Below are 22,816 nucleotides of genomic sequence, written 5' to 3'. Positions count from 1 at the left end.
GGTTCTCAAATGAACTTGGTGTGATGGGCTTTATCCCAGAGGACTTAAAAAAGTGTTTCCAGCCATCTCAGAGCTGTTTGCAGCAGAGGTTTTGGGCAGGCTGAGAAAGAGGGAACACAGAGTCCATTTAAAGAACTAAAAAAGAAAAGAAAAAAGGGGGGAAAAAAAAAAAAGAAGGGCTTAGAAATTACAAGCCAATTAACTTCAGTTCCTGATAAACAACATCAAAGGGACCATGGAATATGTAACTGGGAAATCATTTGTAAGGAAGGGAGAAGAAAATGCGGAGATGAAAACCAGCCATCGTAAATTTGTCAAGGGCAAATGGTTTCACATTAATGTCATTTCCTTCTGTAGGGGGTAACAGGCCTTGTGGGGAAAGAGACAGTAAATATCATATGATAAGGCTTTTAAAACACCCCACAGCAGCTTCATTCCCAGAGCAATCCCCATGCCGGGATCCTCTACCCATGGTTTGGTGTCACCTGCGCTGGAGCATCCACCCCTTGTGGGTTTAAACTTTAGCAGTAACCTGGAAGAGACAATAGGGAATTTATATCCAGAGAGCATGTGGCAGTAGTGAGGGCTAGGACTGGGATAGGGATGGAGTTTACCAATGATCTTAAGGATTTGGAGGAAAGGGCTGAAAAATCGGATGTGGCACAGAAAGGACAAGGGCTTGGAAGTGACTGGACAAGGGGGAATGGCCTCCCACTGCCAGAGGGCAGGGTTAGATGGGATATTAGGAAGGAATTCTTCACTGTGAGGGTGGAGAGGCCCTGGCACAGGTTGCCCAGAGAAGCTGTGGCTGCCCCTGGATCCTTGGAAGTGTCCAAGGCCAGGTTGGACCGGGCTTGGAGCAAGCTGGTCTAGTGGAAGGTGTCCCTGCCCATGACAGGGGGGTTGGAATGAGATGGTCTTTATGGCCCTTTCCAATCCAAAGCATTCCAGGGTTCTGTGATTCCATGACACCAGCAAGGTCACCCGCTCAGGCAGGAATAATCGGGAGAAGGGGAACAGCAGACTCGGAAGCGGTTCCTATGGCAGAAATAGATGATCACAAGCTGGCAGTGAGTCAGCAACACCGCGGTGCCAGAGAAGCCAGAGAGCTGTGGTGGCCTCTTTAGCAATCCTCAGGGAACACGCTCCATGTTTTCAGGCACTTCTAGAAAAGTTAAAGGTAATGGGAGAGAACGAGTTCTGGAAAGTACCAGAGCTGACAAGTTGTTTAGTCCAGCAGGAAGAACACTAAAGAGAGATGTTTTCAGATACGTGGTCATATGTGCAGAAGGCAATTTTATGTTTACGTCGTTGACGTCTGGTGGATAAATGGAAATGTTGCTAAATATGCAATAAAAAAAATCAGTGGGAAACTGGTTGTTTTTCCACCGTGTTTCCTAAACCGATTTCAGACTGAAACCCAGCAAACCCAACCAATTTATCCAGGGCAAGACATCCTTTGGCAGACAGCAACTCTGGAAACAGAGCCTCCCTTGAGGCTATCCCTTTGTTATTGGGTTAGATAGTTTTAATTTCCTTTTTTTCCCATTTCCCATCTTTGCAAAGCTGACTGTGAAACTTCCAGCTTAATGGTGTTTTAAAATCCCGCATTCAACAGGAATCTCTTGATATTAATTTTGTGGAGAATGGTGCAGAATATCATAACTAGGGCTGTCTGCGGGCACATCCTTGTTCTGGCAAGTTTCTTTCTAGATCAGCTTTAATAAAATATCAGCCATCGTTGATTTTAATAACACTTTGTTCTGCAACAGGCAGCATACAGGTGGTAACATTTTGATAAAGAGCACCATTTCCTTCTCACTGTGAAACTGCCACTCTTTTATTTTAAATTAAAATAGAGAACTAACAAGCGACAAAAGTGGAAACATTATTTGGGTATTAAAGAAAGGTGGGGTTTGGCAAGGGGGTTTTTTGGGGGTTTTTTGTTTGGTTTTGTTTTGGTTTTTTTAATAACCTTTCATTTTAAATCGAACCTCAGAATTTGCCCTTTCATTTTCATTCGAAGTATTTTCCCCAAAATACCAATCACTCCTACAAAACTAGGAAGATAAGTGGTTTCGAGAAGATTTTTTTCTTCATTAACACCTCACCAGGAAAAGTGAAAATGCTGGGGTTTTTTTTTAAATTAAGAAATACTCCACAACTATACACTCTGTTAATATTTAGTGCTGTAATGGAAATCATGATGGCAAAGACAGGCTTGCGGACAGGAGGAGATGTCAGCCAGTCCTTAAAGTCTGACTTTATGCTAATCTTTACTCTTAAAGGAATTTAATTTTGGAGATCAACTTCACCCCATTTTCTGTGTGGGGATTTCTGTGTTTTCAGCAGCTACACGGGCTGTTCTGGTGCCTTTTGAATCAGCTGCAGCTTAAATTCATGGGCTGCTGGCAGAGGCTGTCCATAATCTCCATTTCCATGATTTCCTGCTGGAGAGCTGCTTCAGCACATCCCCTCCAAAATTTGTCTCCTCCTGAAAGAAACTGGCTCTCAGCTATTTTTGCCAGGAAGGGGCAATGACAGGAAATTTGTTATCACGGCATCCTGCAGGCCAGCAGAGAGGTGGGTTCAGCTCGGTTCACACTGACAAAGGTCTTCTCTGCAAAACAAACCCCTGGCTGCCAGTCCTACACCTTCAGCTCGTTTGTAAAAGCACAAGGCTTGGCTGATGAGGAAAAAAAAGTGACGTTAGCAGACCTCTGCAGTCGCTAAATTAAAATCCTTTTCCCTGTGGCTATTCATCCTCACATTCCAGCGGCTGGGATGTGCTGTGGAGTGTCCAGACCAGTGCTGGACAGTGACAGAATACTAGAATGGTTTGGGTTGGAAGAGACCTTAAAGCTCATGCAGTTCCACCCCCCTGCCAGGGGCAGGGTCACCTTCTACTAACCCAGGTTACTCCAAGCCCCATCCAACCTGGCCTTGGACACTTCCAGGGATTCAGGGGCAGCCACAGCTTCTCTGGGCAACCTGTGCCAGGGCCTCTCCACCCTCACAGACAGCAATTTCTTCCCAATATCCCATCTAACCCTGCCCTCTGGCAGTGGGAAGCCATTCCCCCTTGTCCTGTCCCTCCATCCCTTGTCCCCAGTGCCTCTCCAGCTCTCCTGGAGCCCCTTTAGGCACTGGAAGGGGCTCTCAGGTCTCCCTGGATCCTTCTGTTCTCCAGGTGAACCCCCCCAGCTCTCCCAGCCTGGCTCCAGAGCAGAGGGGCTCCAGCCCTTGGAGCATCTCTGTGGCCTCCTCTGGACTCTCTCCAGCAGCTCCACGTCCCTGTGCTGTTGTTACCCAGGGCTGGAGGCAGCTCTGCAGGGGGGTCTCCCCTGAGGGGGCAGAGGGGCAGAATCTGCCCTCCCCTACTGCCCACGTTGTGAGATCAGCCCAGGGCATGAGTCCAGTCGTTAACCCAGCACTGCCAAGCCCACCACTTATCCACTTATCCCTCTGTTCCTGGAGCATGTGATTGAAAGGATGGGCTTCAAACAGAGCCAAACCAGACAGGCTGGGAAGGGCTGGATGAAGGGAGACACTCCGCTGTGGGTTAGCTATCTTGGAGGGCAGATCTGATGGAAGCCTTCACGCTGCTTCACGAAGCTCAGTTTAACCACGCTGAAAAGTCGCAGAAGTTTAAACAAACAAACAAACAAAACAAGACAACAACACTCCAAAGTCAACAATAATTTGCTTTGACATTTGTTCCCGGCACTCCCCACCCCCTGCTTGGAAATGTGCCCTGTTGGCCACGGGGAAACGCGTCCCGTGGGTGGGCAGGGCTGGGGCGGGCGGTGGGACGGGCTGGGGGCGGCCCCGCGGGGGACCCACGGCCGGTGCCGCTCACAGCCCCAGACCTGCTCCCGACATGGACTGCGGAGTCATCACCTCCAAGACCGTGCTGCTGCTGCTCAGCCTCGCCTTCTGGGTACCGCGGGGGTGATGCGGGGGTGTCCCGGGCGGGGGGTGCGATGGGGCGGCTCTGCCAGAGGGAGACGGCGCTGCGGGACGTGTCCGTGTTCCCGGGGTTTCCAGAGTAAGCCGGGCGTTTAGCTTACCTGTGTGCAGGTGACTCGTACTTCTCCGTAGGAAACTCCGCTTACATATTTTTAAAGAACAGGAAAATTTAGAGGTTGAAGTTTCTAAAAAAAAAAAAAAAAAAAAAAAAAAAGTAGTGTCGGAGGGTTTTTTCTCTTTTTTCTTTTATTTGTGAGATGTTTTTATTGTAGTAGTTTTTTCTGCTGGTGTTTTTAATTAAAGCAATCTTCAAGCTCGTTTTGTGATCGGGAGCAAGTGGAACCGTGTGGGGCAGTGGGATTTATGCAGGGGCTGCGCTCCACGTTTGGAGCGAGGAGCGTTTTGGGGCAGGAAAATGGCTGAGAACTTTGTTCCGACTGTGTTCCTGGCGCAGTTACAGCTTTCCGAATCACTTCCTCGATGATTACTTACAGTCAGGGCTAAAAAACCGAGGGTGCAGTTGTGTACTTTTGTAGCCTAATCCCCGCTGGTTTAGGGGGGTCTCGGCACCGGGCGCGGCCACCTCGTGACAGCGACAGCGGGGCTTGGGGTGGGTGGCTGTGCAGAAAAATAGGGGTTTTTTTCTGGTTATGAGCCTTGTGCTTTTCCCCTCTGTGGGGAAGTTTGGGAAAGTCCCCGCACCACCGCCGCCGTCAGCCGGGGACTTGAGTGCTGCTGTTGCGGGGACCCCTGTTGAACCTCGTGTGCGTGTCAGTGCCGTGGTTTGGGGGTTCGCATCCGCTGTGTACCGCCGGATTGTTTTCCGAACGGTGTTTTGCCAAGGATGCTTCCAGTGGTAGCCTGGGAGCGAGGGATCGGGAGTTGCTCAGCATGGCAGCACCCCCTGGCTCTGGGTGAAACGGGGAAGGCAGAGGGCTTTTTCTAAAGAAAAAAAAAAAAAAAAGAGAAGAACCGGAGTATTCCCAGACAGAGAAGCTACATGGAAAAGAAGGGGGGAAAAAAGGGCAAAAGAGGAAATACTACTTGAATGAAACCCTGCGTGAGGTCTCATGGGGTGTGGTGTGCCCTGTGTTGTAAATATGGGACTTGGTGCTGGCTGTCATGAGGAGCTTGTCCCTTGGTCCTGTGCCTCCTTTATGGAGCTCTGCACCATTTAATGCTCTGTGTGCTCCAGGTAACTTTTGTACCACTGACACGAACAAGCATAGCAGGCTGTGTTTACTGCTGCACGTCAGGGAACGTGATCTCACCACATATATTTGTTTTGTGGTGTGGGTTTTTGTTTTTCTAATAGCCGCGGAGAAACATTGGAGCATCCCACTCGTTGTATGTGGAAAGCCCCTGAGCTTCAACTCAGGTGAAACTCAGGTTAGCATTGTTGTTTGCCTTCTTAAAAATGAAACAACAGCCTTATGTCCTCCTAGGAAAGCCCCTGGTACTTTTTTTTCTGCTATAGGGGAACTCTCAAATCATGATTGAAGCTATTAGGTCATGTGGATCCCTGGACCATCACAATTATCCTTCTGCATGTCTGTAGCATCTGAGCTTGGGGTGACCCAGACCAGCCCTTTGGGTTGTTTTTTAATCCAAGGAAGAGCAAGGCAGCCCCAGAGCTTGTGGCATTTAGATGCTGCTGCCACCATTATATGTGGTAATCACATTCCAGCAGCAGAACAGCAGAACCTGGAATTCAGGTTTTAGGAGGGTGGAGAGGGAAGGACTGATTCTTTCATTCTCCTTCAGAACATTTCTAGCAGTTGGAGTTCTGTAAGTACAAGGCGCCAGATGATTATCAAAACACAAGATTTGCAAAGAACTTGGAGCCCTTCTCTAAGGAGTAATTCATGTCCAGGCATTGTATGCTGCAGATCTTGCCCGGCTTGGAAGTGATTATGGAAAATAATTCACCACCTGCGTATTCAGCAGCTGGTGCAGCTCTTGTTCTTTGGCAAAAGTTATTACTTAGGAATATCCTAAAAAGGCAAAAAATCCTCTTTTGGCTTTCTGATTTTTATTGTTGTGCAGGAGTGAGGAAAGTCAGATCTTCCAGAATGACAAATAGAAGCTCCCTAAATGAGGTGAAAAAATCAGCTTCTCTCTTACAGGAGGCTCAGCATCCTATTTGCAGGTCATTCCGTTGGTGGAGAGGCTTTAAATGTGCCTAACCCCCAAACAAGGCATTGACTGAAAGGTTTGTTAACTACACAGTTGCCACTGTGGTGCTTCAAGCTGTGGGAGTTCTGTCGACCTCCAGTTTCGCTTTTTAGCACCTACTAATTTGGCCCGAGTGCATGGTTGTTTTGGTGTGTGTTTATCTCCCCTAGGTGAAGAGTGGCAACGCTGGTTTAGCTAAAAGAGGGAGAGGAAGGGTCCAGAGGAGACTCAGGTGTTCTTGGCAATGTCTTTTGAGGGGATTTGGCTGGGTGGGATGGGTTGATGCTCTTTGAAGGAGAGAGGTGAAATGCTGACGTTCGCTTGCTGGTCCAAGAAAACAAGCTGGGAATCTGGAAACCAGATGGAAAGTTTCATGGTCCAAAATTTCTGTATCATGTGAACTGAACGCCATCCCAGGGTGCTTTCCTTCAACCCTCCTCCTTCAGCCCTAAAGCTGTGCTGCTGAACCCAGCACCTGCCCCTGCTCACCTTCAGCTTCATTGTCACTGAACAGACCTCTCTGCCTTCACAGAGGGTTTGGCATCCACTGGAGGTCCTGGGCACTGGGATGTGGACTTCCATGATCCTTCTGGGTCCCTTCCAACTCAGGATATTCCATGATTCATCACCAGAAGGCTACATGAGCTGTTCCTGCAGTGAAAATCCTGTTTGCCCGGGTTTCCCATTCACTTTTAACCAAGGGTGGGCACATTCCCAGTCCTGCTTCACTTGCCCAGCAGCAGGGAGGAAGGTAAAGATAAGTTATTACCTGGGTGGGTTTAGCAGGACCGGGGAGAGAGCAGAATTTGGTCTGTTGACAGCAACAGGACTCCCCAGGGAGAAGCAGCCCAGGAGCTGGATCCTGTACAGGGTGTGCTCTCTCCACCTGTGAGCAATGAAGCCAGACTCTTGTTTCCCCAGCTCATCTCGAGCTCCCTCCACACCCACACATCCTTAGGTTGCATTTGAGCTGATTACAGGCCTTCAGGAGCTTTATTGACTCTTCAGAAGATGCAGCTGGGTTTTGCCTCCTTGCCACCAAGAGATCTGAACTACAATTTCTGGGCTGGGATTTGACTCCGTAGCGTCACAGAATCACGGAATGGTTTGGGTTGGAAAGGACCTTAAACTCATCGAGTTCCGCCCCCCTGCCATGTGTAGGAACATCTTCCACTAGACCAGGTTGCTCAAGCAATTGCAATATTGCTGTGGTATCACTTTTAAGTAATTTTTAGTAATGGGGAGGGGGATAAGCTTACCCATAACAAAAATGGTTTGAAATCACTTCGTGCCATTGATGGGTGGTTTGGAAATGCTTGCTCTGAAGCCCCAATCAGAGAGAGGAAAAAAAATAAAAAAAAAAAAAAAAAGGGGGAAGGGAAAGTTTAATCCCTCAATGAGATGAAAAATGTAGTGAAAAGCAGAGGTTGTGTTGGAGATTATTGCACCAATAATCTCCACCTTCATTGTTAGAGGTGGGGGTGTTCTCCAGGGAGTCATTAGAGGTCTTGGGTGTCTGTGACCTGTTTCTCACCTTTCTTCCATCTGTTCTTAGGCAAATCCTTAATCCTGCCTGGAGCTGCCTTCTGTACCTGACAGTGGGGGACAGGCAGCTCTGCTGGGTTTTAACACTCCCTGTGATACTGGTAGAGAGGTGGGAGAGCTGTGGGAGCAGCGTCCGTGGTGGAAAAAGCTGCTTAACCAAGAACTGCGATGAGGTTGTTTCCTTTTAGTACATCCAGCGAGTGAAACTGGTTTGTTCATTGGCTTCTGAAAGGGCTCAGGACCAAGTTTCCCCTTTAGATTCCTTATTTCTGCTCCTCTGGTGGAGCTTCTGAGTCCCCCAGGGCTGAGGGGGATGTTTTGACCCAGCTCAAGGAGTATTGGGTAGGAGGGGGAAAGCATTGATGGTTAGAACAGGGTGATCTTTAAGGTCCCTTCCAACACAAACCATTCTGATTTCTACCTCGTTGCTGAACTGTGGTGAAAGAACAGCCACATGATCCAGAGTGGTCACAGGACAGGGCTGATGTCAGAGCTTTCTTACAGGGTCTAGGCACTTTGGGGTCATCCTCTTGAGTGTGCCTTGAAAGGGTAAAGTTCCTCCTTGTTTTAGACTATTCTGCCCAAAATCAGGAAGTGGAAGTACACTGACTTCCAGGAAAATCTGCTTTGCTGTGCGCATAGGGGCCCCACGGAGAAAATGAAAACGAGGAGCTGGTGCTGTGTGGTCAGGACGGGGCAAATGTCGGGATGGGGATGTGGATTCTGAGGAATAAGCTCAGTGAGACTGTCCCCGGTGGTCCCTGAGGCTGTGGAATGACCTGCTGGAGGACGCTTTGTTGAGGGGGAACAGAAGGCAGCTCTGCTGCAGATGATATGAACGGAGTACTTCCTTCCTTTTCCCTGAAAGCACTGTCAAGCTTTACTGTGGAGCTGGCAGGGTCCCTTTGCATCAGGAGAATCCCAGCCTGCACTTGTCCTTGCAGGAGGAGGCACACAGCAGCCACATGGCCCTGCTGTCCTCATCCCTTCCCTCCTAGCTGGATGACAGGCACTATTTCAGGGTGGATTAGAGGCATCTTCCCTGTCACCAGCTCCTAGATGTTTCCCCGGGCTTCAGGATTAGCTCCACTGTGACTTAGGTGCACCTTTGGTTTAGTCATCTGGTGTCTGAGCCTGGAACAGCTGGTTGAGAAACTAGGGTGGTTCTGGGGTTAAATATTGACCTAGAGGGTGTTCTGTGTCCAAACAGGCTACTCAAATCCAAACCAGCCTGGCACTGGCTGATAAATCCATCCATGCTCCACTGGAGTTACAGCAAGCTTGTGCCCACTGTGTTTTGGGAGAATACAGGTAAAAAGGGTGGTGCTGCTTTCTCCTTGTTGTGGTCTTATTGTCCTCAGAGGTGTGTGATGCTCCATGATAGTGATCAGCAGCAGTATCCTGACCCCAAGGCAGGGATTTAAGCATTAGAAGTTGGAGGATTTTGGGCAGGATTCCCTGCTTTGTAGTGGTGTGCAGTGTCTCCATGAGGACATCCCACCCTTTATGCTTTGTAGGGTACATGCTGGCTTTTTGGGATGGGAAAATAACCCTGAAATTAGGCTTGGGGAACAGAGGAAGATGTGCTAGGACAACTCTTAAGGAGAACATTTATTTAATATAACTTGCAAACAAGCTCATTAAACCCAAAGTCCACTCTTGAGTGTGTGAGTTTGCAGCATATAAAAAACTGCAAGTAAACGTTGGGTTAAGTTTGGAGGTTTTTTTCTCCTGAAAAGGGAGATACAGGTTGTCAGGACATTTTGACTGCTGCTCATTGTTTTCATTTGAGGAAGAGAAGGGAAAAGCAAGCACTTCCCACCAAACCCACGGAGCAGCCCCGGGGTGAGTTTTGAAGAAAGGCTGAAACATGTCCCATATGATGAATATTTAGGTATAACATGCTTTGAAGAGTCTCCCGTGGCTTTGTGTCTCAGAACAGTTGCCTTGGTTATGTCCCACCTCTGTATGTCATGTGAGGAGACCGTGGTTTGAAGGTTTTAACTGATGGGTAAGGACTGGTGCAGGATCAGTGGGAGGTCTCTCCCGGGGCTCTTGGTGCTGCTGGAGATTGAGGGTGGCTTGGGAGGGGCTTGTAGCTTTGGTGCTCTTTGCTCCAATCCAAAGCCAACTTGCCAAGTGCAGTATTTTTCATTGTTTTGTGAATCAGTGTTTTCACAACTGGGGGGTCTGAGGGAACACAGCAAGTGTGTGTACTACTGTGAGACCCCATCCTGCCTCCAGCCCCGGGGTCCAACATCTCAAGAACGTGGAGCTGCTGGAGCAGGTCCAGAGGAGGCCATGGAGGTGTTCCCAGGGCTGGAGTCCCTCTGCTCTGGAGCCAGGCTGGAAGAGCTGGGGGGGTTCACCCGTAGAAGAGAAGGATCCAGGGAGACCTGAGAGCCCCTTCCAGTGCCTAAAGGGGCTCCAGGAGAGCTGGAGAGGGACTTGGGATAAGGGCTAGAGTGACAGGACAAGGGGGAATGGCTTCCCACTGCCAGAGGACAGAGTTACATGGGCTATTGGTAAGGAATTGCTGTCTGTGAGGGTGGGGAGGCCCTGGCACAGGTTGCCCGGAGAAGCTTTCCTCCACGGCTGTCCTTGCCCAGATGATGCTGTTTCAGCTCTTCTCTCTGATGCCCAGTGACAGGACCAGAGGCAGTGGGCACAAACTGGAGTGTGGGAGGACCCCTCTGGACATCAGCAAACCCTTTTCCATTGTGAGGGTGACCTGAGCAGGGGACCCAGGCTGCCCTGAAAGGTGGTGGAGTCTCCATCCTTGGAGATAGCCAGAAGCCATCTGGACCTGGTCCTCAGCAGCCAGCTCTGGATGGCCCTGCTGGAGCAGGGGCTTGGACCAGTTGATCACCAGTGGTCTCTGCCACTCCAGCTCTTCTGTGAGCTTGCCCTGCACTGGTGCATGTCCTGCCTGTCAAGCAGTGTCCGTGAGGGGTGTATGACCAGGAGCTGCAGCAGGGGTGGGTCATCCCCTCCTGGGCAGTGTCTGATGGACACACTGCAGAGCCTGCCTTGTGCAGGTGGAGGGAGGGTCAGACGCTGTCCTGGGTGAGGCCAGAGAACACAAGTATGGCAATAGCTGATTGATCATTCGGAGAAATGAATACCATAAGCAGGGTAGGAAATGGTAGCTGAGGCCAGGAGGTGCATTCCAGCTGGCCGGGCGTTAAATCCGGAACGGGAGAAGGGAGAGGAATCTGTGCCAGTGGAATGGGCAGTGCTGAGCTGGGGTTGACCTAATTGCTGGGGAGAAAACAGCTTTGTTTCGGGCCAAGGGAGACCTCCAGGCCTGGGGAGCTGCATGGTCTGTATGGGCTAAGAGGAGTTTCAAACAGGAGCTGTGAAGTGGCTGAAGTGAGCAAGGTTTTCTCAGGAGTGCCCAGTACCTTTGTGTTCCCCTGAAGTCAGTCTGTAGAAAACCTGTTGCCTCCGTGGGAATGGAGTAGTGCAGCAGCCAGGGAGGACTTGAAAATCTGGTGGTGAATGGGGAGAATAAATCTTGTAGCACAACAAAGCAGCAAGGGAGCCAGAAAGCAATCCCCCTTGTCATGCAACCTGGCTGTTGGGTAATAAAATACATTATTTATGGAGGAAATGTACAAACCCTTTCGAGCAGAGGATTTACCTGTCAAGGTAAATAAAAAACGCTTTCTGTACACAGAAAGAAAACCCCAAACCCAGAGATACGGAGTGTCTTCTGCAATAAGGAGGGGATGGGGAGCTGTAACTGGGACCAGTGTTGCTGGTATTCAGTTCTTGATATGGTAGGCATGGGAGCAGCACAGTAGAGGGAAACACTTGGCAAACTAATAATTGGAGATGATATCCCATTCTGTCCTGTGGCACATAAAAACTGCTGAAAAGGTGATAGCATCGTAGGTGTTGGATGGGAACGCAAAACATCAGCATCAGTTGTTGCATTGGATGAGGTGCCCGTACTCAAATCACTGCTATGCAAAGACACTGCTGAAAAAAGCAGTTTTCAAGCCTTAAAATTACCTCAAACAGCTCCATGAGCTGACTGTGGAGTGAAGAATTAGAAGGGAGTGGTTTGGAAAGGGTTTTTGTGGATATTTGTAAGCTCTCCCAGTATGTATGTGTAGTAGTCTGCGGCAGAAGGCAACTGGTATTACTGTTTCAGGATAAATAGTAGTATTTATCTTGTCTGGTTCTGCCTGTAAAAAGTTAATGACATGTGACAAAGTCAAACCAGCCCGAGTCTTGTGCTGGGGCTGACACTAGTGCTGGCCCTGGGAAAGTCCCGTTTGATGTCTGGGGGAGAGTCTCATGGCCTCAGTTTTTTACTGTGCAGAGGCTGCATCTTGCTGGACACACAGGGTGAATTTGGAATTTACGCCGTTCTTAAGCTTCTCCTTTTACCCTTACAGCTTTGTTACTCTGCATTTTTAACTGACCAGTCTTTTAAAAAGGAAGTCTTATGCCGGTCCAGAGTAGCAGACCAAGTTGTAGAATCAACACTCTGAAATAGGAAGATGGTGGGAGAAACCTTTAAAAAAACCCCACAAAACCTCCAACCAACAGACACTGCATTTTAGTTTCATGGTTAGTAGTTTGGCCCCTTTGCTTTATTTTATCTGGGTTTGGCAGGGGACGAAGAGACCTGTGTTGATAGCTGCAAACAAACACAAACCTCTGTTCTCAACCATCACATATGTTTGGCTTATTAAAACAAATAAGGGAAAGTGGAAAAGTATCTGTTCTGCCTGACTGAGAGATGCAAATTTTATATCTAAATATATATAAATATCTTTTCTATTTCAGAGGGAATTTTAAGGGGGCCCTTCTATGGCTCTGACAGTGATAAGGTGTTGCGAAGTATTTGCATGGCCATAAGTCTGTAGAAAGGCAGGTGCTTATGGTCATCAGCATGCAAAAACAGTGGAACACAAAGTAAAAGTCTTGCTGTACTTTAAAAATATATAAAATCTACTGTTTTCCAGTGGCTGTCCTGTGTCAGTGAGACAGCCCAGACTTCTCATAACCATCCTGTCCCATTCTGTTTTGTGGGGGAGATTGAATATTCTCGGGGCTGTTTGTGCATTAGGTGGTTGTTGTATATATACCTGTGTGTGCTGGCTGGGTTGAGTATGGAAAAGGTGTGCGAAGTCAGAGTGGCCAGCCCAAGTCCTGCCGAAACGCCAGCCTGGGAAAATGTGGTCATTACAGCTTTACTTTCTTTTCACTCAGCCCCAAGGAGTCCGTTTTTCACACCGAAATAGTTTCTCTGCTTTCTGTCAAGGGCATGGAGTATCAGAAATTCTGGCATTAGGTCGCTGAAGGGGGGGAGCTGTGGTGGGTGAGGCAGCAGGGGCGGCCGCAGCTTTGCTGCTCAGCTGTGGAAAGGGGCTTTCTTGCAAAATTTCCACTCGCCCCCTCTCTTCATCTTGTCTCAGGGGAGTCGCCAGCGTTGTAACCAAGCACCAGCAGCATTTCCGGGCTCCCTGATGAGTCAGCTGGGGCGGTCTGGGGAGGAAGGGGTCAGGTCTGGGTGTCCTGCTGGCCGTTGGTGGACCAGGGGAACTGGTTCTCCCACACCCGCCCTGCGTCACTCCTTGGCTGCCCTGGGCTGAGCCTCAGCCCTGCACTGTGTGATCCTGCTCTGCACTGAACTCCTCCGAAACACAGCCTCCAAGCAGGACAGTAACAACAATTGTGAAGAGCAATAACAATTTCTAGTGTGAATTTCTTGGAGTAATCATGGCAACCTTGGACATAATTTTGTTTGAAAATGTGTTTGACTAATCATGAAGGAGGAGGTATTTGATCTCTTCCTCCTCAAAAGTAGCTGCTCAAACTGGCCTTTGTGTTTGTGAGATTGTTTTGGGTTTTTTTTTTCCTTGAGATCCAACAGAAACCTGTTTATTCTGGTGTACTTTCCTGGGCAGATGCTTAACAATTTTCAGTCAAGGTCTATGTTCAGCAGCACAATGGACATTTCTTGTTGTACTTCTCTTCTAAAGAAGCTTCCTCTTAGTTCTAGGATTGGGCTGAAGGTTTTGTGATGTTGAGGTGAAAAAACCCTCCACCAGATTTTTAACCTGCCTTAAGTACTGGGAAGGCTTGAGGAGAGAGTTCTGACTTAACGTTCCGATGTATTTTTCATCTTTGCTTTCAAAGTTTGTCTGTGGGACTCATCTGCAAAAATAAGTTAGGGAACAGATCATTATTGGCGATACCTTCCACTCCTGAGTGACCCTGCTCTTCGGAGTTCTTCACTTTGAATTAAAAACCATAGGTGAAGTCGTGGCTACACCTCAGTTTGTGGGGCAAAATGGCAGCTTGCTGTAAGTCAGATCTTTACTCAAAGTCTTCTGGTTTTACCTGAGCCCATTTCCTTTTTCTGCTTGGAAGCAGAAGTTTGGAAAGCAAAATAGACCTCTTGCTGGCTGTGTTTTGTCTCTGGACAGAAACCAGGCAGTCCTGAGTACTGCAATAAAAACCTGCTGTGAAAGTGTTTTATTTTGATGTCCTTGAACTCAACGCTGGGACCCCATGATGTCTGATTGCTGTCATGGAGCTTTGCTAGTCCTGGCTTTAGGGGACTTCTGTGAATTGGCTTCACAATCTATTTTTTTTTTTTTTAATTTGTGGTAGCCCTTCACTTGCAACACGGTTTTTCTTAGTTCCCCGCAGTTGGTCTGTTTAGTATTTCCTGTGCTGCTTCCTTTGCACTGCGTGTTGAGCACCCTGGAAATGGGCAGAAAATGGGGAGTATGAGTGAGAGATGAAGAATGTGTCTGTTGTCTAAATCGATTGCAGATGGATAATGGAAATATTGGGGGATTATCTTCTGTCAGACACCCTGTAGGAAGATTAAATTATGGAGGAAACTGTCTTTATAAGTACAAAACTACTTGTGGAGGCCGGGACCAGAGGTTTGCAGAAGAACAGGGCTGTCCATTCTCTGAAGATGAACACTCTAATGTTTACACATTCACTAAGTCACAAGGCAGTTTAGTTGTGCACCTTTTGACATGACATTGCTCCCAAATGCAGATGACTGATTTACTTGCCAAAGACATTGTTTATGCCATTTTGTACCGTAGCTGTTCAGTCTTTGCTGCCTCTCCTGTGATTTTGGGGTACAAGCACAGTGGCTGGAAGCATCACCATGTTGTGTCTGTGATCATGGTGGAGGAGCTCTGGGGTCCAGGATGTGAAGCTGCTGGAGAGAGTCCAGAGGAGGCCACGGAGATGCTCCCAGGGCTGGAGCCCCTCTGCTCTGGAGCCAGGCTGGGACAGCTGGGGGTGTTCAGCCTGGAGAAGAGAAGGATCCAGGGAAACCTGAGAGCCCCTTCCAGTGCCTAAAGGGGCTCCAGGAGAGCTGGAGAGGGACTTGGGGCAAGGGATGGAGGGACAGGACACAGGGAATGACTTCCCACTGGCAGAGGGCAGGGTTAGATGGGATATTGGGAAAGAATTGTTGTCTGTGAGGCTGGTGAAGCCCTGGCACAGGTTGCCCAGAGAAGCAACTTTGCTTCCTTCTCTGTGGCTGTCCTTGCCCAGACGGTGCTAATTCAGAACAGAGAATAGGTGGATGTGCATCCAGCCTTTCAGGCCAGAAATACAGGATATACTTTGCTCTTTTTGTGCAATTTAAGGCCAAGCAGGATGGAGGTGCTGTGTCCCCACCCCCAACTTTAGTGCTGCTGCCACTTTTGAGTTCAGGAACACAGTGTTGGAGGAGGAGAAGCTGAGGCTGCTCCTCCTGGACAACTCGCTCCTCTGGTGAAGCGAGAAGGCAGCGGTGCCTTTTGAGGTAAAGTGGTCTCACCCTTTCCCTGCATCCCTGAAAAGGGGTGGGAGGAAGAAGCCTGGGTTGTTCTACACCTGCAGACAGGGAAATGAGAGGAAATTTTAGGAACTGCTTTTAATCCTTAGCACCACTTGAAAACCCAGTGCATGTGGAGAAGAAAAACAAAAACCCCCTGAGAACTGGTGATCCTATTCCTTTCCCTGATACTCTTTGTAGATGACCTGCTGCATGAGCCCCAGCACAGCAGGATCTTGCATGGCATGTACTAAATGTCTCTAAGGGTTAGTTTGATCCTGTTTTCACCACTTGGTGCATATGATCCCAGTAATTCTGAGGTACAGGCATCGCACAGGAATGCGACAGTGTGGGATGGGAGCTGTCTGAAACAAAGGATGTTCCTGCACTTGGCATTAACTGAAGGGCAGGCAAGAGACTAGGCTGGAGGGGAAAGAGCTAAACAAGGTAAGGGAATTAGTCCTAGCTCCAGCATGAGGAGTGTTTGATTTAATTAAAAGGTACAGTGCTGGGGAAGTAATGAACTGTTCCAGAGCTAGATGATGAAATCGTGCTGTGGCCTGTTGAAAACAGACTGGTTTCCCTCAAGTTTCCAGAATGTGAATATGGATGGTGCTTCATTTTACTTGTGCTGCAGGATTATAGAGGGTAGATGAGCTTTCCTAACTCTTGAGAGGTTTTTTTTATGCCATTGACGAGGTTTGGCAGGGCATGGCTGAGTCTTTCAGTGTTATTTCCAGGCCTCTACTGTGGATAAAAGTCTTCAGTCTCCAGGGTGTCACTGGTGTGCATTGGCCTCAATCAGCAAAACATCCTTCTGAGGGAGAGATTAATTTAGAAGCTGCAGAAATCTGTTTCCTGCAGGAAAAGGAGGGACCATGTTTTGCTGAGACCAGTGGTTTGCCTTAGTGGTTAATGCTGTTGACAGAGTGAGAAGGATGAATTTTTCTCAGGGGGGAAAAAAAAAAGCCCAAAATCCACAACACATTCCCCTGAAGGCGTCCAAGGGACGCCTGGACGTGGCACTCAGTGGGGCTAGGTGACAGGGTGGGGATCGGGCACAGGTTGGACTCGATGGTCTTGGAAGGCTTTTCCAACCAAAATGATTCTGTGATCCTGTAAGTTGATTCCTGCAAATGCAGCATAGGGTGGGTGACCTTGAGTGTAGTAGCAGCTAACCAAGGCAACACCAGCCACCTGGATGATAGAAGAAGAAGAAGAAGAAAATATTAAAGCAAAAATATTGTGGTCCTGAGTGAGCCAGAGCCAAGATTAGTGTATGTGTGAAAAGAATCGCAAGGTCAAGCTGGAAAGCTGCTTGAAGCATGATTGTTCGTTGTGGCTGAAGGCAGCCACGGGAGTGTCTGTGTGGAATGTGTGCAGATAAGTAACACCTGGCCTGGCTTGATAGCTCGGACCCTCATTCTGTATAAAAATGGAGTAATAAAGTTACAAGAGAGCTCTGCCTGGATTCATTCGCCCAAAAGGGTGCTGAGTGAGGGACCTTTGCCGCACTTGGGTAGGCAGTTTGAGCTTGGCCTTCTGCAGAAACACTGTCTGATACATGTTGATAGACTCCAGCATTTCAGCTCGGCTAAAGAGGTGCCTTATTAAGTAGAGCAGCAATCCAGTGAATTTTGTCTTCTCTGTGTTCAAGTTTGAATGGGTAGCTAGTTCGGTTAGTAGTTTCAGACACAGCATTTTTTTTCCTTCTTCTCTGCACGCTGCAGTCACTACTTCTAGAGTTGGAATATTAATTGCACTATTACAGAACGACGTGTGTTTACTTTCCTAGGCAGATGCCTAACAGAAAAACAGCTAATAACTTTCTTCCCTTGCGTTTCAGGCGGCAGCAGCGGGTCTGAGCTATGTTGGGGCGTACGTCATTAACACCTACAAGAGCTATGACAACTTCCTGCAGGACAAGTACGCCGTGCTGCCCGCCGTGATCATCATCTGCGTGGCTGTGGTGATGTTTGTCATTGGGCTCATCGGCTGCTGCGCCACGTTCCGGGAGTCTCGAGTTGGTCTGGGGCTGGTGAGTGTTGCACGTTCTTGAGCATCTTCTTCTTCATGCTGCTGCACGGTGTGGGAGGTGCTAGGCTAAACCTTGGGACGCACGAAACAGCAAGTGAAACGTTATTGGGACGTACACCACTGAAGCACTGCTCGTTTGCGTGAGTTGTGTACTGCTGTGACACACTGGCTGATGGTGAGTGAGGCACAGCCTGAATTATTAGTGACACCAATGCCCCCTGCCGTGGACAGTCTCATGGCTCTGCCTCTGATGAAGAGGAGTCTGGAAAGCACTGAGTTTTGAGAAGGTTTGAGTTGGAAGGGACCTTAAATATGCTGTTCCACCACTCCTGCCATGGGCAGGGACACCTTCCACTAGACCGGGTTGCTCCAAGCCCTGTCCAACCTGGCCCTGGACACTTCCAGGGATAGGGCAGCAACAGCTTCTTCTGTTCTAAATTATTTTCTGTAAACTACTTTGGTTGTAGAGGCCACAACAGATAACAATAACTTACTGCTATAAATTAATGTGAAGTGTAATGTGCAGTTGAATTCAAATGCTGTGGAATTCTTCCTTACAGTCTCTCTCTTGTATTTGCAGTTCTTGGCCATTATCCTGGTTATCTTTATTGCAGAGGTATCCGCTTTTGTCCTGGGATTTGTTTACAGGGAAAAGGTAAGCAAAGAATTAGCATCTCTCTCTCAACCTAAAAGTAAAGAAAAGATCTTGCATTGTTGGATCATTTTTAATATATCCAGTTTTCTGGTACTTCATCTCCTATCCTGCAACCTGCGTAGCAAGTGGAACCAGCAGGGGAGACAAAATATGATTCTAGTTCAGTGTTACCTGAATTTTATCCACATAGCTTGGTATTTGTTTTTGTTGGGACAAAGATCTTTTGCATTTTCTGCCAGATAAAACTCTTATGGCTCATGTTAAAACCATCTGCATATTTTTTTCTTTCTTTAAATAGGTAAAAACTGACGTGCAAGGCACGATGCGCTCAGTCTTTGAGCAGTATGATGGGAAAAACCCAGAGTCTAAAGTTGTGGATTACTTGCAGGAACAGGTAAGAAAGTATTTAAATTGTCCTGGGAGTTATTTGGAAAAGAACAGTTGGGTCCTAAAGAAGGAATTTAGGCTGGAAAAGGAGGTATCCTGGAACTCGGCTCTGTGTTTAGCATCTGGTTCTCCAAGGCAGCTGAGGGTGCTCCCCACTTTGCAGAGGTGATGTTTTCAGGCTCCTGGTGTGAAGTTCACGTGGTGAATGATTGCGTTGACAGAGTGGCATTTGGATCAGACCAAATAAGCAGTACAAATGAGTAACTGCTGCTGAGAACACTGCCCCACAAAACAGAAGGGTGACGGAAGACTCTGTCCTGCAACTTGTCGCTTTCATATTGGAGCTTTCACAAAGAGTAAACCATGAAGGATGTAATGATGTATGAAAGGAGGTTGATTTATTGTATTTGTGGTTGTTTTCCTGAAGCACTGCTGCTTGTAAATCTGCTGCATACGAAGGGCACCTCTGGTCCACTATGCCTAAGAGAGGCTTAACTCAACATGAACCTTCATATATATATATATATATATATATATATAATCAATATGAATAAATGTAATACATATATTCATACATCCCTGTAACTGCCCTGTATTTGGCAGCTTCACTGCTGTGGGGTGAAGAACTACAGTGACTGGACGACCACACAGTGGTTTAATTCCACTGGGAACAACAGTGTCCCTCTGAGCTGCTGCCAGCAGGATGTGAAGAACTGCACAGGGCATCTGGATCAGCCACAGGAGCTCAACACTCGGGTGAGGATGAGGGGCTCGGGGTCACTGCTGGGCCATGATCACTCTCAGCCAGCAGGAGCCACGGAGGAAAGCACATCACGCTTTAGGGATATGCCCACAGCTGTCTGGGCCAGGGGAGGAGACTCGTGTAGGATTGACCGTGCTGAATCTGGAGGATGAAGATGCTCCAAGGGCTGGAGCACTTCCGTGGTGGAGGCAGGCTGGGAGAGCAGGGGGTGTTCAGCCTGGAGAAGAGAAGGCTCCAGGGAGACCTTGGAGCCTCTTCCCATGCCTAGAGAATACCTGTAAAGATGAGATCAAACATTTTAGCAGGGCCTGTTGTGATAGGACAAGGGGTGATCGTTTTAAACTAAAAGAGGATCAATTTAGGTTAGATATAAGGATGAAGTTTTTTACAATGAGGGTGGTGAAACACTGGCACAGGTTTGTCCAGAGAAGCTGTGGCTGCCCCATCCCTGGGAGTGTCCAAGGCCAGGTTGGATGGGGCTTGGAGCAACCTGGAATAGTGGAAGGTGTCCCTGCCCATGGCAGGGGGTTAGAACAGGATGATCTTTAAGGTCCCTTCCAACCCAAACCATTCTGTGATTCCATGAACTCCACAGCAGGTTTTTCAGTCTGGAGAAAAGCCCCTAGGTTGAGTTTTATAGATACCATTCCTGCTCTTCCTGTCTTTGCGTTTTGGGCACTTCCTTAAGTGACCTGAGCTAGAGGAGATTGGGAAGCAGCAAATGTCAGTGGATTGCAATTTGTCAGTGCTTCTCCTCAGGCCATCAGGTCTGGAAGACAAGAACAGAGTCCCTCGGGTCTGCAGTGGTTGATTAGGCAGGCCTTGCTTCCTTTAAGGGGTTGGGGAGGAAAAGAAAAAAAAGTCCAGCTGAATTAACATCATTTAATAGGTTTTCACCTCTCTCTTTCCTGGCAGGGCTGTGCAGAGGAGCTGGAGTCTGGGCTGCAGAGCGTTATCAGCTATGCCATGCTCGTGATCCTGGGGTTCGCCATTGTGAAGGTAAATGTTTCTGTCTCCTCCCTCATGGAAAACAGTACTGCCTGCCCTTTGATCTTGGGGCTTTTTCTTCTGCCATGTCCCATCAGCCTTTTTTCTGGCTCTGAAGTAAGACTCTGTTCCTCACTTGTGTTTCCAATTGTCTCCATTCCATCTGCCTAACAATGAGGGGAGGGATCCAAAAAGATAGTAGGGGATTTGGGATGGCAAGTCAATGGAGAATCCATTTCATCGTAGTATCATAGAATGCTTTGGGTCGGAAGATCTTAAAGATCTTCCAGTTCCAGCCCCTGCCATGGTCAGGGACACCTTCCACTAGCCCAGGTTGCTCCAAGCCCCATCCAACCTGGCCTTCAACACTTCCAGGGACAGGGCAGCACAACACAACTGTGCCAGGGCCTCACCACCCTCATAGCCAGGAATTCCTTCCCAATATCCCATCTAACCCTGCCCTCTGGCAGTGAGAAGCCATTCCTCTTTGTGCTGTCACTCCGTGCCCTTGTCCAAATGCATGCTTAAATACTTTGCAGAACTCACTTTTTAAGTCCAGAATAACCCCAGGCTTTCACTGAAAGATAACTAGGAATTAATGTGGATGTATAAATTAATGGGGGAAACCAGGGAGGAAAATGTTGAGCTGGAACTGTTACTGGAAATTGATATGCAAAAATGCCGCTTTCTGTAGATGTATTTCTAAGTGGTTTTTCAGTACAATGGAGTCCTCTAATATACAGGTGTTGAGTCTGGTGACTGAAACAACAAACACAGCACTAAATCTCTTGGGCACTCTCTCTTTCCAGTTCTTTGGCATGCTGAGTGTCTGTGTGCTGACTTGCAAGAAAGAAGAAAGTGGATACCAGCCTCTTTACTCAGGGGTGTTTGCTTAATAAACGGCAAAGATCAATTTTTCTTTTGCTTCCTGATGACAAAATAGACTCGTGACCATACCACAGCTTGGATTTGTGACTTCAGATAGCACCAGATGGTGTTACAGACTCCAGAAAGAAACGTACTTCTGCCCTTCTTCCCTCTGCCCTGAAAACAGAAACGTGCAGCAGAAACTTTACATTTTAATCACTAGACTGGTGGAGACTGCAGGAGGGGTTTCAGTTATCTGCACAAACCTCAGATCACTCCCCTGGCGAGGTTTAAACAGCAAAAGAAACTTTAGAACGCCAGGCTTAAATATGCTTCATAGACATGGGGATTTGTGTTTTCTCTATATCTGTACAGTTGTGCAGTTTGTTTTTCTTTTCCCCTCTTTCTTATGGTCATTTGTTGTAATGCTGTTTCCTGCAGAGGCTGTCAGTGCAAGACAACCAACCCTGTGTTTGAAGTCTAGAACAGACATTTGGGTTGTTTTTTGAAGCAGCTGTCAAATGTGAACAACCCCAGGTTAGGAGGGGATGTGTGTTTTGAGCTTCTGGGCTCAGAACATCTCTGTTTGCCTTATTTTTTATCTATTTCTTAATTATTGACATTAAAAAAAATTTTTACCTCCTTTTACTGATGCTGTTATGGTTTGCCTACACAAAGACAGACTGTGTCAGTCCATTTAATGTGGGAGTTGCCAGAGTTAGGGGATGAATCCAGCACGGAAGATGGGAGTTACAGGACATGTTGTCTCCACGTGGTTGTGTAGATGGGACCACTGGAGGGGTTAGTGCTGCTTTCACTGTCCCATGGAAGCTCTGACCACCTTTCTCCACTAGAAAATGTTTAAATGATGCATTATTTTACAGAGCAGTTTCAATAACCTGCTGTAGCTCTGCATTCGCACATTTTCCTTTTTCCTTAACTCCGCTGGATGCGGTCACTGCGTGGATTTAACATGGTCCTTGCTTTAGTTCTTTAACTTGTTTCTGTGTTAATCTGTTTATCAGATCTTCAGGATTTGGGGAGGGCGGGAATTACCATCTGTTCTGTATCAGGGAATTGTGGAAAAGCAACACAATTTTTGCCTTTTTTTTTTTTCCCCTTGGAGAGATAAGCAGCCTGTCCTTACCAATAAACCTTTATATTTGTAGCTAATTAGAAAAAATTAGTTCGGGGTAAGTCTAAGCTGTTATCTCCATCCCTACCCCGAGAAAGAAAAAAAGCAACGGGTGACGTTGTTCTATGGGAAACAGACCATGTATATGTTGAAAACTGACTTAACTGTTATTGAGGGCTCTCTCTTCTGTTGAATGCCGAAATAAACTGAATTTGTGTAATCAAGTAGAAAACGTGGCGGCTTTTTGTTGGTTCCTGGCGGGGGGAGAAGGTCTCTGGGGTGCAACAGGAGCGGGCGCCCCTCACGGCTGCCTCAGCCACGCCGCCTCCCTTCCCTGCTCCCCTCAGCGATCCCGCCTTCCCTTCCCTGCTCCCCTCAGCGATCCCGCCTTCCCTTCCCTGCTCCCCTCAGCGATCCTGCCTTCCCGCTCCCCTCAGCGATCCCGCTCCCTTCCCTGCTCCCTGCTCCCCTCCAGCGATCCCGCTC

General features: G+C 47.9%; 1 protein-coding gene across 1 annotated transcript; it reads left to right on the top strand.

The window, feature by feature from the left end:
• Positions 1 to 3,804: 3,804 nt before the first annotated feature.
• Positions 3,805 to 22,562, top strand: LOC135407623 (tetraspanin-36-like). The gene is made up of 7 exons (XM_064642825.1): positions 3,805 to 3,940; positions 17,346 to 17,537; positions 18,117 to 18,191; positions 18,490 to 18,585; positions 19,182 to 19,334; positions 20,257 to 20,340; positions 21,138 to 22,562. The coding sequence occupies exons 1-7, from the start codon at positions 3,881 to 3,883 to the stop codon at positions 21,222 to 21,224; spliced, it is 747 nt and encodes a 248-aa protein (XP_064498895.1). The 5' UTR covers positions 3,805 to 3,880; the 3' UTR covers positions 21,225 to 22,562.
• Positions 22,563 to 22,816: the final 254 nt, after the last annotated feature.

Source organism: Pseudopipra pipra, chromosome Z (genome assembly GCF_036250125.1).
Source record: "Pseudopipra pipra isolate bDixPip1 chromosome Z, bDixPip1.hap1, whole genome shotgun sequence".
Lineage (NCBI taxonomy): Eukaryota > Metazoa > Chordata > Aves > Passeriformes > Pipridae > Pseudopipra > Pseudopipra pipra.
The sequence above is the reverse complement of the archived record's forward strand: the minus strand, read 5'-3'. Positions and strand labels throughout refer to the sequence as shown.